The 19,589-nt window shown below is 39.3% G+C and overlaps 1 protein-coding gene across 2 annotated transcripts in view; it reads left to right on the forward strand.

The window, feature by feature from the left end:
* The first annotated feature begins 2,018 nt into the window (after positions 1-2,018).
* Positions 2,019-19,589, forward strand: part of LOC133577182 (SERPINE1 mRNA-binding protein 1-like) — a 28,335-nt gene continuing 10,764 nt past the window's right edge. For both annotated transcript variants that reach the window (XR_012049389.1, XM_061930815.2), the window contains exons 1-6: positions 2,019-2,396; positions 2,622-2,796; positions 8,061-8,201; positions 8,272-8,343; positions 13,119-13,193; positions 13,394-13,571. Coding sequence is in view for 1 of the 2 variants with exons in the window: in XM_061930815.2 (XP_061786799.2) it covers positions 2,141-2,396; positions 2,622-2,796; positions 8,061-8,201; positions 8,272-8,343; positions 13,119-13,193; positions 13,394-13,571 (897 nt within the window). In the remaining variant the exon portion in view is untranslated. The remainder of the gene's footprint in view (positions 2,397-2,621; positions 2,797-8,060; positions 8,202-8,271; positions 8,344-13,118; positions 13,194-13,393; positions 13,572-19,589) is intronic.

A 19,589-nucleotide genomic window follows, 5' to 3' on the forward strand; every position in this document is an offset into this window, starting at 1 on the left:
TACAGTCTACTATACAGCATTATTCACATGTGAATAACATAAATACAGTCTATTATACAGCATTATTCACATGTGAATAACATAAATACAGTCTATTATACAGCATTATTCACATGTGAATAACATAAATACAGTCTATTATACAGCATCATTCACATGAGAATAACATAAATACAGTCTATTATACAGCTTCATTCACATGTGAATAACATAAATACAGTCTATTATACAGCATTATTCACATGTGAATAACATAAATACAGTCTATTATACACTGTATAATAGACTGTATAATATACAGCATTATTTACATGTGAATAATATAAATACAGTCTATTATACAGCATTATTCACATGTGAATAACATAAATACAGTCTATTATACAGCATCATTCACATGTGAATAACATAAATACAGTCTACTATACAGCATTTTTCACATGTGAATAACATAAATACAGTCTATTATACAGCATTATTCACATGTGAATAATATAAATACAGTCTATTAGGCAGCATTATTTACATGTGAATAATATAAATACAGTCTATTATACAGCATTATTCACATGTGAATAACATAAATACAGTCTATTATACAGCATTATTCACATGTGAATAACATAAATACAGTCTATTATACAGCATTATTCACATGTGAATAACATAAATACAGTCTATTATATAGCATTATTCACATGTGAATAACATAAATACAGTCTATTATACAGCATTATTTACATGTGAATAACATAAATACAGTCTATTATACAGCATTATTCACATGTGAATAACATAAATACAGTCTATTATACAGCATCATTCACATGTGAATAACATAAATACAGTCTACTATACAGCATTTTTCACATGTGAATAACATAAATACAGTCTATTATACAGCATTATTCACATGTGAATAATATAAATACAGTCTATTAGGCAGCATTATTTACATGTGAATAATATAAATACAGTCTATTATACAGCATTATTCACATGTGAATAACATAAATACAATCTATTATACAGCATTATTCACATGTGAATAACATAAATACAGTCTATTATACAGCATTATTCACATGTGAATAACATAAATACAGTCTGTTATACAGCATTATTCACATGTGAATAACATAAATACAGTCTATTAAACAGCATTATTCACATGTGAATAACATAAATACAGTCTATTATACAGCATTATTCACATGTGAATAACATAAATACAGTCTACTATACAGCATTTTTCACATGTGAATAACATAAATACAGTCTATTATACAGCATTATTCACATGTGAATAATATAAATACAGTCTATTAGGCAGCATTATTTACATGTGAATAATATAAATACAGTCTATTATACAGCATCATTCACATGAGAATAACATAAATACAGTCTATTATACAGCTTCATTCACATGTGAATAACATAAATACAGTCTATTATACAGCATTATTCACATGTGAATAACATAAATACAGTCTATTATACAGCATTATTTACATGTGAATAATATAAATACAGTCTATTATACAGCATTATTCACATGTGAATAACATAAATACAATCTATTATACAGCATTATTCACATGTAAATAACATAAATACATTATACATTAAGTCCAGTCAAAAAGGAACATATGCATTATACAGTCTGATGGCTATGGGTATGAATATTAGTAGATATTAAAGTTTAAACGATACGCAGTAAATGTGTTTTTAGTGTCAAAATGTAAAGAACAAATACATTTAGTAAGACATTATTAAGGCTTATTATCCAGGCTGTCACGGGCCACACGTTGAGGTGGTGGGCCACATCTGGCCCCCGAGCCTTGACTTTGACATCAATGTAGATTTTTTTTTAAGTGCAGTTGAAGTTATACCGATTAAAGTATTTGGGGACATCTTTGAGAAAAAAGCCGATTATTCTCCGAGGACATGAAAGCACGTCATTATATAACGTCAACAAAAACATTAGATTGGCGCGCGCCTCCGCATGTCCCGGATGTTGCCTTCCACCGGAAGAGAAGGGGCCGCTCTCCCCGGCCATCTTGTGGCGCCATCCAGCGAACACTTCGCATCGCGCCTCGTCGACTCGGAGGTGATATCCAGCTGAAGGGGCGCCATCATGCCCGGGCACCTGCAAGAAGGCTTCGGCTGCGTCGTAACCAACCGCTTCGACCAGTTACCGGACGACGAGTCCGACCCGTCGGAGATCCTAAAAGCTGCGGAAAACAAGAAGAAGGAGGGGGCCGCGGCTGGCTCCGCGAAGACCGCAGCTCAAGCCGCCAAGCAGCCCAGGAAGGAGTCGCAGAAGGACAGGAAGAATCCCGTGCCGGACAAGAAGGAGGAGTCCCAGCCTCCGGTGCCCCTGAAAAAAGAAGGTAAACACGCTTCCTTTTTAGTCGGAATGATGCTCCGCTGCTAGCTGCTAGTTGCCGCTGGAAGGCGTCACTTGGCGGGAGGTCAACATGGACCTTCTCGGCTGGTTGTTAGAGGACGCCTGGAGGTTGTCTTGCCGTTGGAACGTCAGCGCCGACGGGGGAGGGATTAATTGGAGCTTCCGACACCGGCGACTGAGTGTGCACCTGCCGCTGTGCTCCCGACAGGTATCCGGAGAGTGGGTCGGAGGCCCGAGCAGCAGGGTCCACAACACCCGGGGGGCCAAGGTGACGGGCGGCCGGCAGACAAGAGGCCGGACCGGAGACCTCCTCGGGAGCGCCGCTTCGAGAAGCCCGCGGAGGAGAAGCCCGAAGGAAGTACCATGGACTTCTCCTCTGACAAGTGAGGAGCGATGGCTCATATTAGGATTTATTTACACTTTTAGAACACCTCCTTGTGGTCTACACCACTATTAGGATTTATTTCTACTTTTAGAACACTTCCTTGTGGTCTACACCACTATTAGGATGTACTTCTACTTTTAGAACACTTCCTTGTGGTCTACACCAGAGGTGGGTAGAGTAGCCAGAAATTGTACTCAAGTAAGAGTACTGTTACTTTAGAGATTCATTACTCAAGTAAAAGTAAGGAGTAGTCAACCAAATATTTACTTGAGTAAAAGTAAAAAGTATGTTGTGAAAAAACTACTCAAGTACTGAGTAACTGATGAGTAACATACACACATATATATATATATAAAGTTAAAGTTAAAGTACCAATGATTGTCACACACACACTAGGTGTGGCGAAATTATTCTCTGCATTTGACCCATCACCCTTGATCATATATATATATATATATATATATATATATACATTGATATATACAGTATATATATATATATATATATATACATTGATATATACAGTATATAATTTATATGTATTTATTTAGCTGTTTTTGTTTACATGTTAAAGATGTTTTAATGAATATACATGCATGTTTAACATATAGATTCCTTTCTTTCATGAAGACAATAATATAAGTTGGTGTATTACCTGATTCTGATGACTTGCATTGATTGGAATCAGACAGTAGTGCTAATAACGTCCACGTTTTCAAATGGAGGAGAAGAAAAGTTCCTCCTTTCTGTCTAATACCACATGAAAGTGGTGGGTTTTTGGCATCTTATTTGTCCAGCTTCCATATTCGTTTTTATACACTTTGCAAGAAATATATTGGCGTCAAACTCCGTAGCTTGCTAGCTTGTTTGCGCTGGCTTTCGGAGACTCTTGTTTTGAAAGCGCAGGCGCGATGGAGCGGCACTTTTATTGTGAAGACAGGAACGTCTTCATGTGCGGTCAGTCTTTAGGCTTTTGACGGGCTGTACGGTTGAAATAAAAAATTATCTTTTTTCCTTCATACTTTTGATTGATTGATTGGAACTTTTATTATTAGATTGCACAGTAAAGTACACATTCCGTACAATTGACCACTAAATGGTAACACCCCAATAAGTTTTTCAACTTGTTTAAGTCAGGTCATGTGACCACCTGGCTCTGTTTGATTGGTCCAACGTCACCAGTGACTGCATCTGATTGGTGGAACGAAGTGAAACGTCACCAGTAAGGCAGGCACTTTGAAGGTCTGTCTGACAGACCAAAACAAACAAAGCGTGCATTAACAGATCGATAAAAATTAGTAGCGAGTAGCGAGCTGAATGTAGATAAAAGTAGCGGAGTAAAAGTAGCGTTTCTTCTCTATAAATATACTCAAGTAAAAGTAAAAGTATGTTGCATTAAAACTACTCTTAGAAGTACAATTTATCCAAAAAGTTACTCAAGTAGATGTAACGGAGTAAATGTAGCGCGTTACTACCCACCTCTGGTCTACACCACTATTAGGATTTATTTCTACTTTTAGAACACTTCCTTGTGATCTACACCACTATTAGGATTTACTTCTACTTTTTAGAACACTTCCTTGTGGTCTACACCACTATTAGGATTTACTTCTACTTTTAGAACACTTCCTTGTGGTCTACACCACTATTAGGATTTACTTCTACTTTTAAAACACTTCCTTGTGGTCTACACCACTATTTGGATTTACTTATACTTTTAGAACACTTCCTTGTGGTCTACACCACTATTAGGATTTATTTCTACTTTGAGAACACTTCCTTGTGGTCTCGACCAGTATTTTTCAAAAATTTTTTGAGTCAAGGCACATTTTTTTCATTGACAAAATGCAGAGGCACACCACCAGCAGAAATCATTAAAAAAATTCAAACTCAGTAGCCGATATTGACAATAAAAAGTCGTTCTTGCAATTGATGGGTATGAGACTTTAAACCAGGCCTGGGCAATTATTTTGACTCGGGGGCCACATTTAGAGAAACAAATGTGTCTGGGGGCCGGTATATCTATTTTTAGGAACACTAGTACAAAACCTCACAATAATGTCTGATTGAATGCTAAAAAACGTTATGACAGACCACCTTCAAAAACGTAATGGAATTTTCAATTTTTCTACGAACCATAAAACACTGAATATTGACAAAATATGAACGTCACACCCCCTTTCGATCGACATATTTTACAATCAAGTGAAACGCAACAAAAATGCAACAAACAGTGAAATATGACCGCGAAGGGTACAAAATAAACCCACCTACAATCTGATATATCACTAAGCTTTAGAACTTTGTTGTGAAAATTTCCTTCTGCTTCTGTGGAAACGCACCCCACCCACACTGCTTGGTGCCTCGTCTGAGCTGCTGTGACTTACATTACCATAGTAACTAATTAGATGACTATATTAACTAATTAGATTACCATAGTAACTCATTAGATTACTATAGTAACTAATAAGATGACCATAGTAACTAGTATATCATCCAAAAGCGCAGATTCCAGCCATTGAAAGACTTAGTATAGTTGAAGACTTACGGTCATTAGAAAAGATAAGTGCACATCATAATGGCAGCTACACTTTACATCTTAAACATCTAAAAAAAAATTATTTGGGAATGTCCGGCGGGCCAGATTGAAAAGCTTAACGGGCCGCATGTGGCCCTTGGGCCTTATTTAGCCCACGTCTGCATTAAACCATAACCAAGCATGCATCACTATAGCTCTTGTCTCAAAGTAGGTGTACTGTCACATCACACCCTGACTTATTTGGACTTTTTTGCTGTTTTCCTGTGTGTAGTGTTTTACTTCTTGTCTTGCGCTCCTATTTTGGTGGCTTTTCCTCTTTTTTTGGTATTTTCCTGTAGCAGTTTCATGTCTTCCTTTGAGCGATATTTCTACTTTGTTTTAGCAATCAAGAATATTCCAGTTGTTTTTATCCTTCTTTGTGGGGACATTGTTGATTGTCGTGTCATGTTCGGATGTACTTTGTCTTTGCTCCGCAGTAAGTCTTTGCTGTCGTCCAGGATTCGGTGTTTGTTTACTTTGTAGCTAGTTCAGTTTTAGTTTGGTTCTGCATAGCCTTCCTTAAGCTTCAATGCCTTTTCTTAGGGGTACTCACCTTTTGTTTATTTTTGGTTTAAGCATTAGACACATTTTTACCTGCACACTGCCTCCCGCTGTTTCCCACATCTACAAAGCTATTAGCCCCGGCTGCCACCTACTGATATGGAAGAGTATTACACGGTTACTCTGCCGAGCTCTAGACAGCACCGACACTCAACAACAACACATCATTTGCAGACTATAATTACTGCTTTGCAAAGAATATTTTTAACCCAAATAGGTGAAATTAGATAATCTCCCACGTCACACCAGACTGTATCTCACAGCACACTAGGCTGATTTAGTGTGAGAAAAAGGAATCAGAAGTGCTAATGACAGATAGTATAGATGTGTTGTTCACATCCAGAGCAGCCATCTTTGAAAACAACTTGGGGGTGGTGGGAATGCTCCGATTTTCCGAGTGTGAAATCCCACATCAAGGGAGCGTTCCAGTTGAAATTCCGACAAGGAACTCAGAGTACAACTACAATGCGCCATTAGCTACCAAAGTAGACTTTTACCTTGTTTGTGCTTCTTTGCCCTTCTTAAAGGGGAACATTATCACAATTTCAGAATGGTTAAAACCATTAAAAATCAGTTCCCAGTGGCTTATTTTTCGAAGTTTTTTTCAAAATTTTACCCATCACGCAATATCCCTAAAAAAAGCTTCAAAGTGCCTGATTTTAACCATCGTTATATACACCCGTCCATTTTCCTGTGACGTCACATAGTGAAGCCAACACAAACAAACATGGAGGAAAGAACAGCAAGCTATAGCGACATTAGCTCGGATTCAGACTCAGATTTCAGCGGCTTAAGCGATTCAACAGATTACGCATGTATTGAAACGGATGGTTGTAGTGTGGAGGCAGGTAGCGAAAACCAAATTGAAGAAGAAACTGAAGCTATTGAGCCATATCGGTTTGAACCGTATGCAAGCGAAACCGACGAAAACGACACGACAGCCAAAAGCGAGGACGAATTCGGCGATCGCCTTCTAACCAACGATTGGTATGTGTTTGTTTGGCATTAAAGGAAACTAATAACTATGAACTAGGTTTACAGCATATGAAATACATTTGGCAACAACATGCACTTTGAGAGTGCAGACAGCCCAATTTTCATCAATTAATATATTCTGTAGACATACCCTCATCCGCGCTCTTTTCCTGAAACTGATCTGTCCAGTTTTGGAGTTGATGTCAGCAGGCCAGGGAAGCTAGGGTCGATAGGGGGTTTAGCTCACTCGTCTGCGGGAACAAACTGCCGCCATTGCTTGCCGTGCTAGCGAGGTCCTTTGTCCCTGAATTGCTCACACACTCCGGCAGATTCAATGGGGGTCTGGCGGCAGATTTCTTTGACTTTATGGTTGGAAATGCATCTGCTTTGAGTGTCGCAGGATATCCACACATTCTTGCCATCTCTGTCGTAGCATAGCTTTCGTCGGTAAAGTGTGCGGAACAAACGTCCAATTTCTTGCCACTTTCGCATCTTTGGGCCACTGGTGCAACTTGAATCCGTCCCTGTTCGTGTTGTTACACCCTCCGACAACACACCGACGAGGCATGATGTCTCCAAGGTACGGAAAACAGTCGAAAAAAACGGAAAATAACAGAGCTGATTTGACTCGGTGTGTGAGAAAATGGCGGATTGCTTCCCAATGGCTCCGAGAGCGAATATTAGAAAGGCGTTTAATTCGCCAAAATTCACCTATTTAGAGTTCGGAAATCGGTTAAAAAAATATATGGTCTTTTTTCTGCAACATCAAGGTATATATTGACGCTTACATAGGTCTGGTGATAATGTTCCCCTTTAAATATTGGTGGGTGTGTTCTGGTAATGTGCTGCGTCATCAATGTAACGCTGTATTCACATTTTCATTTTGAAATGATTGCACAACATTTTCACAGCTTTCGTCTTCTTTGGGCCCTTTGCTCTTTTTCCTCCTTCTTTGAGCAGTGCGACATACAGTACATCTTTGTAGGTGCTTCATTGGAGCAGTCTTGTGAAAACATTGGCTTTTATAATGTTTATTAAACATCCATCACATATTTTCCCTAACTGATGATTCTTTGCAGTCCTAAAACAACTAAAGTCTCCTCTAAAAGTGCAAGATTTGAGCTCCTCTTGTCACTCCTGCTCCTCAGGCCTTCTGGCGAGCGGCCCCCAAGAGGGCGCGGCGGCGGCCGAGGTGGTCGCGGCGGACGAGGGCGGGGCATGGGAAGAGGCGACGGCTTCGACTCCCGTGGCAAACGAGACTTTGACCGACACAGCAGCGGTGACAAATCGTGAGTTTGTGGTGTCTTTGGCTCACAGAAAGAGAGAGTGTCACTTGACCAGTGTTGTGGTTGTCTCCAGGACTCCTAGAAGCGAGGAGAAGCGTGGTGGCAGCGGCTCACACAACTGGGGCAGCGTGAAGGAGGAAGCCAGGTGAGAAGAATCCCACACCATTATGACCGCAAACATACACCAGAATTGTAACTCTTTCATATTAGTCCTTATCAGTCATTATTGATTGAAAAGCTAAAAACGTGTCAGGTTCAAACAGCGAACTACCTATTCCACAAGACAAGAAGAAGGAATCAAGCTGAGTCAGAGTTGAATTTTGCTCATGAGGAGAGACGTATTGGGCTGTACACTCAGTTACAGTTTCTCCCTACGCTCTAAGGTACAGCCCCACGTTCTCCTCTATTTATTCGGGAGGTCCCTAATTAACATCACTTAGGCTGCTTCTTCAGAATGGAAATGTGCTGACACTCGTGATTTCGCCCTGTCTCTGTTTTGTCTGCGTCGAGGTACTCGATGTCCGTCCTTGGCTGTCAGCAGGCAGGGTCTGGAAACAAACTGCTGATGCGAGACAACTCGCAAAGCAAGATTACAAGTTGTGTGCCTTTGCACAGATAGAAAAGTACAACTTGAGCACAATTGATAATAACTATAGCAACGGCCTTTAAGCATAAGAGTCGTGTGATAACTTATACATAATTATTCTAACAAAACGTTATGACAGACCGCCTTAAAAACGGAATGTAATATTACAATTTTTTTCACTTGAGTGAGACACCCAGAGTGTACATGAAAATAAAGACTGTTACAATATTAACTATGAGGGATAAAACACTGAATATTGACAACATATGAACCTCACACCCCCTCTCCATCCACATATTTTACAATCAAGCGAAACACAACAACAACGCAACAAACAAAGCAAAATATGAACACGAAGTGTAAAAAACCCACCTACAATCTGATCACTAAGATTTACAACTTTGTTGTAAAAATCTCCTTCCACGTCTGTCCCTGACACCCACATTTCACTCTGGAAACACTGCTTGGTGCCTCGTCTGACTTAGATGACCATAGTAACTCATTAGATGACCATAGTAACTAATGAGATGACCATAGTAACTATTTAGATGACCATAGTAACTAATTAGATGACCATAGTAATTAATTAGATGACTATAGTAACTAATGAGATGACCATAGTAACTATTTAGATGACCATAGTAACTAATTAGATGACCATAGTAACTCCTTAGATGACCATAGTAATTAATTAGATGACCATAGTAACTCATTACATTACCATAGTAACTAATTAGATGACCATAGTAACTAATTAGATGACAATAGTAACTAATTAGATTGCCACAGTAACTAATTAGATTACCATAGTAACTAATTATATCACCATAGTAACTAATTAGATTACCATAGTAACTCATTAGATTACCATAGTAACTCATTAGATGACCATAGTAACTAATTAGATTACAATAGTAACTAATTAGATTACCATAGTAACTCATTAGATGACCATAGTAACTCATTAGATTGCCATAGTAACTAATTAGATGACCATAGTAACTAGTATATCATGCAAAAGTCCAACAAGTGAAATACTTTGTATAGTTCAAGACAACAGCTACAGTTTCCATCTTAAAGATCTAAATAAAAAATGTTGTGAATGCCTGGTGGGCCAGATTGAAAAGCTTAACGGGACACATGCGGTCCCCGGGCCTTAATGTGCCCAGGTCTGATGTAAAGCGTACTTAAGAAATGCTTAATAGTGTCATAGCTGTTGGTGAATGTGGCTGTGCTCTAAAGAGTAGGCATGTGATGTTTTCATCTATACTTGTAAATCTGTCTATTTCTGTAAAAATATTTTCCGTTTTTCTTTGTTTTTTCCAACCTACAATGTGTTAAAATCTTGATCATACCTGCCAACAACTACAGTTTTCTTGTAATGAGTCCGGTTTTTGATAAACCAGTGCTTTAAACTATGCTTTTCCATTAAACATGATGAACTTAAAGATGGAAGCTACGTAGCGAAGGGCAGGGGACAACATATACGGTAACATCATTGTATGTATGTCTTGGTTTACCTTTAAGAACATTCATTATTGGTTGGTTGTTTACTATGATGAGTCACCATTGGTTAAGCCAATCAGACGCAAGTCTAAATGCTACATTTCATTTTCATTAGTGTTTTACAACTAGACAGTAGAGGACATTCTGTTCATTATTTCTACCGTTTATATTTTGACATTGAATAGTTGAATCATTTTGAAACGTAAACAACATGACTGCAAGATATTTGTTATTTCATGCTATCAATCACAAATGGCTATTCAGATAAAGCTAATATCATTTTTTAACGGTCATGACGGCGCGGCATTGCTGGTTTTAGGAGCAGAGGAGCATGTTGGGTAGCACACACACACAGAGTACTTACAAGCAGACACAGTGTGTAGACAGAAAAGAGAGAATGGACGCATTTTGGTGTAAAAAGTCAACATAAAGGTGAAGTTATAACACTGAAACACCCTCAGGAAGAGCTGCTTTAAGACATGGCTAACATCCATCCACAGTGTTTTAGCTACTTCTAAATCACTAATCCTGGTCTCAATGGCAACAAAGTGAGTTTCTTACAAGTATTATTATCACTGGAGGACAAGGAATAGCTAAACATGCTTCACTACACACCGTAGGAGGATACAATAGCTCACCAGCGTCACAATGTGAACAAAAGATAGCATTCCTGAATGTAAACAAATGCCATGGGTGGATCTACACCTGACATCCACTGTAATGATACCAAGTACACGAGTGTATCTACCGTATTTTCCGCACTATAAGGCGCACCGGATTATTAGCCGCACCTTCTATGAATTACATATTTCATAATTTTGTCCACCAATAAGCCGCCCCGGACTATAAGCCGCGCCTACGCTGCGCTAAAGTGAATGTCAAAAAAACGCTGCGCTAAAGTGAATGTCAAAAAAACAGTCAGATAGTTCAGTCAAACTTTAATAATATATTGAAAACCAGCGTTCTAACAACTCTGTCCCAAAATGTACGCAAATGTGCAATCACAAACATAGTAAAATTCAAAATGGTGTAGAGCAATAAATAGCAACATAATGTTGCTCGAACGTTAATGTCACAACACACAAAATAAACATAGCGCTCACCTTCTGAAGTTATTCTTCATTCGTAAATCCTTCGAATTCTTCGTCTTCGGTGTCCGAATTGAAAAGTTGCGCAAGCGTGGGATCCAAAAATGGCCGGCTCCGCCTCGTCGAAGTCATCGGATTCAGTGTCGCTGTTGTTGTGCAGCAGTTCTGTGAATCCTGCCTTCCGGAAAGCTCGGACCACAGTTGTGACCGAAACTATCTGCCCAGGCATTTACGATCCACTGGCAGATGTTGGCGTATGTCGACCGGCGCTATCTGCCCGTCTTAGTGAAGGTGTGTTCGCCTTCGGAGCTGTGTGAAAAAAGCCACCCGGCCTCTTCGCGTAAACTTCCCTTAACCACTCGCTCGTCTTTTCTTCATCCATCCATCCCTTCGAGTTAGCTTTTATGATGACGCCGGCTGGAAAGGTCTCTTTTGGCAAGGTCTTCCTTTTGAATATCATCATGGGTGGAAGTTAGCATGGCAAGCTAGAACCACAGTGAAGGATGACTTCTCATTCCCTGTGGTGCGAATATTCACCGTACGTGCTCCCGTTCCACAGTGCGGTTCACAGGAATATCAGCTGTGAAATACGGTAGTAATCCGTGTGCGGATGGAGAGATTGCGTCTTTTTATGAACCGGATCGCTTAGTAGGAGCCATTTTGTGGTCTTTACAGATGTAAACAGGAAATGAAACGTACGGTGATATCCGCGCGTTTTTTCTTCTTCTTCCGGGGGCGGGTGAAGCGCTTCCTGTTCTATGGGGGCGGGTGCTTTCCTTGGCGGTTGCTTGCGTAGAAGAAGAAGCGCTTCCTGTTCTACCGGGAAAAAAGATGGCGGCTGTTTACCGAAGTTGCGAGACCGAAACTTTATGAAAATGAATCGTAATAAAGCGCACCGGGTTATAAGGCGCACTGTCAGCTTTTGAGAAAAATTGTGGTTTTTAGGTGCGCCTTATAGTGCGGAAAATACGGTAGTTGATACTACTATGGTTACATCGATATATTTTTTTCCTTTTTAAAAGATTCACATTATGTTTATAAAGTCAGTAAATATGTCCCTGGACACACGAGGACTTTGAATATGACCAATGTATGATCCTGTAACTACTTGGTATCACATCCATACCTAAATGTGTGGTATCATCCAAAACTAATGTCAAGTATCAAAGAAGAGAAGAATAAGTGATTATTACATTTTAACAGAAGTGTAGATAGAACATGTTAAAACAGAGAGTAAGCAGATATTAACAGTTAATGACCAAGTAGATGAATAATCAATTTTTTACAGTTTGTCCCTCATAAAGTGTACAAAATAATAGGTGTATAAATGACACAATATGTTACTGCATACGACTAATTAGGAGTCTTTATTTGTTTACTTACTACTAAAAGACAAGTTGTCTAGTATTTTATTTAAGGACTAAATGACAGTAACGTACCCTAAGATGTTTTGTTCAAATAAAGACAATAATGACATTTTTTGTGGTCCTTTTTATTTAAAAAAGTATGGAAATACATTTTATACAAAATATTGGTATGGGGACAGCCCTACTTTGAACTACTTAGTGTTGTTATGGTACCTGTGACTGTGTGCTGATTGGAGTGATTTGGATGCAGTGTAAGAGTGACCATTCCACCTTGTTTGTGATTGATGTGATGCTATGATTCTCCACCTCGCTGACACTGACATGCCATGGATGCAGGAGAACTGTGGTATCTAAGAGATGTTTGTGTCTACAGTGAGGCTGAGCATGCTCCTGCTGTTGAGGCGACCCCTGAGGGAGAGGAGGCTGCACCTGCCGGCTCTGAGAACAAGTAAGTGTGCACTTCCTGTCCAGCCAGAGAAGCTCAGGGTGTTTGATTGACGTTCCCCACGTTGTAGTGGTCCTAAATCGTAAAGGGTCTCTCCCACTACTGGTGTCTTGTGTACTTCCGGCCGCCAAGGTTAGGGAGCATGTAGAAAACCTCAGCGGTTTGACGCGTCCGTGGCCTAACCTGCCGTGACGGCTCCGCAGGGAGAACGAGGTGGAGGAGGTGAAGAGTGAGGGCCCCCGGGAGATGACGCTGGACGAGTGGAAGGCCATGCAGGACAAGGAGCGCACCAAGGTGGAGTTCAACATCCGCAAGCCCAACGAGGGCGCCGACAGCCAGTGGAAGAAAGGATACGTGCTGCACAAGTCCAAGAGTGAGGATGTGAGTATGGCCACACTATTAACTAGAAATAGCATTGGTTGTAAGTTGATAACTCATGCTTGAAGGAAATAAGACAAGATACATGTGTAACACTTATTTAAAGTGGGTGTAGTTAAATGCATGCATGCAAAGTATTCCAAACTGCACATATACATGTCATGATCACCTAATGCACGACATTTAACTGCACTTTTTAATTTGGTCTATTATGTAAGACAAGAACTAATTTTCTTTTTTTATGCATTCTAACTCATGAATAAACGCTAGCAAAAGTCAGCTAACAATGGAGGTACTGTTTTTCGCTCTATTTCGCCTATAAAGCGCTCCAAAAACATCCAAAAACCCTTATCATCGTTTTCTATCCAAGCTGTAAGTATATATGTCATGTAGTAACATTCATAATAACATGTAATATATACATGATGTAAGTATATATGTCATGTAGTAACATTCATAATAACATGTAATATATACATGATGTAAGTATATATGTCATGAAGTAACATTCATAATAACATGTAATATATACATGATGTAAGTATATATGTCATGCAGTAACATTCATAATAACATGTAATATATACATGATGTAAGTATATATGTCATGTAGTAACATTCATAATAACATGTAATGTATACATGATGTAAGTATATATGTCATGTAGTAACATTCATAATAACATGTAATATATACATGATGTAAGTATATATGTCATGTAGTAACATTCATAATAACATGTAATATATACATGATGTAAGTATATATGTCATGCAGTAACATTCATAATAACATGTAATATATACAAACCCCGTTTCCATATGAGTTGGGAAATTGTGTTAGATGTAAATATAAACGGAATACAATGATTTGCAAATCCTTTTCAACCCATATTCAGTTGAATATGCTACAAAGACAACATATTTGATGTTCAAACTCATAAACTTTTTTTTACAAATAATAATTAACTTAGAATTTCATGGCTGCAACACGTGCCAAAGTAGTTGGGAAAGGGCATGTTCACCACTGTGTTACATCACCTTTTCTTTTAACAACACTCAATAAACGATTGGGAACTGAGGAAACTAATTGTTGAAGCTTTGAAAGTGGAATTATTTTCCATTCTTGTTTTATGTAGAGCTTCAGTCATTCAACAGTCCGGGGTCTCTGCTGTCGTATTTTACGCTTCATAATGCGCCACACATTTTCGATGGGAGACAGGTCTGGACTGCAGGCGGGCCAGGAAAGTACACGCACTCTTTTTTTTACGAAGCCACGCTGTTGTAACACGTGCTGAATGTGGCTTGGCATTGTCTTGCTGAAATAAGCAGGGGCGTCCATGAAAAAGACGGCGCTTAGATGGCAGCATATGTTGTTCCAAAACCTGTATGTACCTTTCAGCATTAATGGTGCCTTCACAGATGTGTAAGTTACTCATGTCTTGGCCACTAATGCACCCCCATACCATCACAGATGCTGGCTTTTGAACTTTGCGTCGATAACAGTCTGGATGGTTCGCTTCCCCTTTGGTCCGGATGACACGATGTCGAATATTTCCAAAAACAATTTGAAATGTGGACTCGTCAGACCACAGAACACTTTTCCACTTTGCATGAGTCCATCCCATCTTAGATGATCTCGGGCCCAGAGAAGCTGACGGCGTTTCTGGATGTTGTTGATTAATGGCTTTCGCTTTGCATAGTAGAGCTATAACTTGCACTTACAGATGTAGCAACCAACTGTATTTAGTGACAGTGGGTTTCTGAAGTGTTCCTGAGCCCATGTGGTGATATCCTTTAGAGATTGATGTCTGTTTTTGATACAGTGCCGTCTGAGTGATCGAAGGTCACGGTCATTCAATGTTGGTTTCTGGCCATGCCGCTTACGTGGAGTGAGTTCTCCAGATTCTCTGAACCTTTTGATGATACTATGGACCGTAGATGGTGAAATCCCTAAATGTCTTGCAAAAACTTCTTTTTTTGAACCCGAATATAAGGAGGATGATCTACAAGTTTTAGAAGCTGAGTGATGAGCAGATCCAGCAAGTAGCACTATTGCTTAGTGTCAAACAAGATATACAAACATGATAAAACAATCACTTACTGTACAATGTCTGCTCTCACTGGGATAAAGACTGATGATATATTCCCCTTTACATCAACAATTCATCATAATCCTCACAAAAGATTTTAAAAAAGATGGCTGCAAACAAGCGTTTTTTTTTCATGTCTTTCTCACCAAGTCCAAGTACCGTATTTTCCGCACTATAAGGCGCACCTAAAAACCACAATTTTTCTCAAAAGCTGACAGTGCGCCTAATAACCCGGTGCGCTTTATTACGATTCATTTTCATAAAGTTTCGGTCTCGCAACTTCGGTAAACAGCCGCCATCTTTTTTCCCGGTAGAACAGGAAGCGCTTCTTCTTCTACGCAAGCAACCGCCAAGGAAAGCACCCGCCCCCATAGAACAGGAAGCGCTTCACCCGCCCCCATAGAACAGGAAGCGCTTCACCCGCCCCCGGAAGAAGAAGAAAAAACGCGCGGATATCACCGTACGTTTCATTTCCTGTTTACATCTGTAAAGACCACAAAATGGCTCCTACTAAACGATCCGGGTCATAAAAAGACGCAATCTCTCCATCCGCACACGGATTACTACCGTATTTCACAGCAACTGAACCGCACTGTGGAACGGGAGCACGTACGGTGAATATTCGCTCCACAGGGAATGAGAAGTCATCCTTCACTGTGGTTCTAGCTTGCCATGCTAACTTCCACTCATGGTGATATTCAAAAGGAAGACCTTGCCAAAAGAGACCTTTCCAGCCGGCGTCATCATAAAAGCTAACTCGAAGGGATGGATGGATGAAGAAAAGATGAGCGAGTGGTTAAGGGAAGTTTACGCGAAGAGGCCGGGTGGCTTTTTTCACACAGCTCCGAAGGCGAACACACCTTCACTAAGACGGGCAGACAGCCTCGGACGACATACGCCAACATCTGCCAGTGGATCGTAAATGCTTGGGCAGATATTTCGGTCACAACTGTGGTCCGAGCTTTCCGGAAGGCAGGATTCACAGAACAACAGCGACACTGACTCCCGATGACTTCTACGAGACGGAACCGGCCATTTTGGATCCCACGCTAGCGCAACTTTTCAATTCGGACACCGAAGACGAAGAATTCGAAGGATTTACGAATGAAGAATAACTTCAGAAGGTGAGCGCTATGTTTATTTTGTGTGTTGTGACATTAACGTTCGAGCAACATTATGTTACTATTGCTCTACACCATTTTGAATTTTACTATGTTTGTGATTGCACATTTGCGTACATTTTGGGACAGAGTTGTTAGAACGCTGGTTTTCAATATATTATTAAAGTTTGACTGAACTATCTGACTGTTTTTTTGACATTCACTTTAGCGCAGCGTTTTTTTGACATTCACTTTAGCGCAGCGTAGGCGCGGCTTTTAGTCCGGGGCGGCTTATTGGTGGACAAAATTATGAAATATGTAATTCATAGAAGGTGCGGCTAATAATCCGGTGCGCCTTATAGTGCGGAAAATACGGTAGAATACCAAATTGGACCAACTTGTCCACAACCTTCTACTATTCAGGTGAGAGGCATGATTTAACATCAAGAATTAACTTTCACCAACTCAGAGGCCATGCAGCGGCTCAGTGTGTCAATATATCAGCATAAGCTAGTTTGTTCTTTGGGATTAAGGCGCCGTTAAAAGTAGTTCTTCTGCGTTAGCACTTGTAATAACAATATTGTTAATATGCAGGTCAAATGTAAAGTGTTGTTGTTTTTGGGGGATTTTTTACAGGTATTTTTGGGCGCAATAAATACTCCCGTTGTTAGCCACCTTGTACTTGCCGTGTGTTACAAGTTAGAATGCATTCAAGAAAGAAAAGGTGTGTGTTCTGTTCTTACATGGGGGCTACGTTTACACTGCACAAATCTCATTTTTTTCCAGTAAAATGTGATCTTTATCAAACTCCAGTATAAACTGTTTACACCGCACACCAATTTATTTATTTTTTGCCCTCAAGTGACACACATGTGATTTTTGTTAGCACTCTAAATGCTCCAGAGTGCTTCTTTTGCCATCAGATTCAGACCACATCAGGAAGTAGTCCTGAATCTCATCTTTTCAAATGTGACTTCAGTCTAAACGCGATGCGACCTGAATGTGATTTTTTTTTTTTTTTTTTTTGCTCATCCTTGGGCGAGCTTCGTCACTGGTGTGCGTAGGAAAGACCAGAGGAAGTGGATACTTCATCACAACATCCGCTTTGGGTTTTTATTTAAGACCACCCAATTTTGGGTGCATGACTTGTCTATGGTGCACAAATAATAGTCTATATGTGATATATAAATATATATTTTCATTCTGAAGAAATAGCCATTGTTGAAGGACTCCTGCAATGTTTTTGTTTACATGTGAGTTGGAAAAAAAGCTGACTCCTCTTAACATGTTAAAAGAGAAAATAAGCAGATATTAACAGTAAATGAACAAGTAGATTAATAATAAATTTTTACAGTTTGTCCCTCATAATGTGTAGAAAATAATAGGTGTATAAATGACACAATATGTTACTGCATACATCAGCAGACTAATTAGGAGTCTTTGTTTGTTTACTTACTACTAAAAGACAAGTTGTCTAGTATGTTCAACATTTTATTTAAGGACTAAATGACAATAATGAACATATGTTTCATGTACACTAATATGTTTTGTTACGATAAAGACATTTTGTGTTGTCCCCTTTATTTAGAAAAGTATGGAATTACATTTTGGTAGCTAAATATTGGTAAGGGGCCAACCCTAGTCACTATAGGGCAGGGGTGCTCATTACGTCGATCGCGAGCTACCGGTCGATCTCGGAGGGTGTGTCAGTCGATCACCAGCCAGGCATTAAAAAAATAGTCCTAAAAATGAGCGATCATAAATCTTCACTATGACGTCACTTGATTGACATTCACGGCACCCGAGGGTCTTCTGAGATGACGCTGGCTGCTGCCAGCTCATTAAAATTACCGACAGGAAGGCGAGAAACACTTTATTTCAACAGACTCTGGCGCCGTACCTGTCGTCAAAACTCCAAAGACCGACTGCACAGTTGCGCTAACAAAATAGGAGTCTCAGAAAGCTGGCGTGCACAAGCTAGCAAGCTACGGAGTTTGCCGACAATGTGTTTCTTGTAAAGTGTATACAAAGGAGTACGGAAGCTGGACAAATAAGATGCCAAAAACCAACCACTTTCATGTGGTATTGGACAGAAAGGAGGACTTTTTTTCTCCTCCATTTGAAAATGCGAACCTTATCGGCACCACTGCATAATCAATGCACGTCATCAGAATGAGGTAATACACCAACTTATATTCTTGTCTTCATGAAAGAAAGGAATCTATATGTGTTAAACATGCTTGTATTATCTTTAAACACCTTTAACTTATTAACAATATTAACTATATGTGTTAAACATGCTTGTATTATCTTTAAACACCTTTAACTTATTAACAATATTAACTATGTGTTAAACATGCTTGTATTATCTTTAAACACCTTTAACTTATTAACTATATGTGTTAAACATGCTTGTATTATCTTTAAACACCTTTAACTTGTTAACAATATTAACTATATGTATTAAACATGCTTGTATTATCATTAAACACCTTTAACTTGTTAACAATATTAACTATATGTATTAAACATGCTTGTATTATCATTAAACACCTTTAATTTTTTAACAATATTAACTATATGTGTTAAACATGCTTGCATTATCTTTAAACACCTTTAACTTGTTAACAAAAACATATATTTCATAAATAAGTAAATGTAAATTATATATATGAATGAGGTAGATCCCCACGACTTGATCAATTGAAAAGTAGCTCGCCTGCTATAGGGCAAAACAATGAGATGAGGTGTGCAGTGTAAACAGGGTTAGGGATTGTGAGTGATAAGCCTTTAAAGGTAGGTTGGTTTGATGCTGGAGAGAAAGACAT

The sequence above is a fragment of the Nerophis lumbriciformis genome, linkage group LG37, assembly GCF_033978685.3.
Source record: "Nerophis lumbriciformis linkage group LG37, RoL_Nlum_v2.1, whole genome shotgun sequence".
Lineage (NCBI taxonomy): Eukaryota > Metazoa > Chordata > Actinopteri > Syngnathiformes > Syngnathidae > Nerophis > Nerophis lumbriciformis.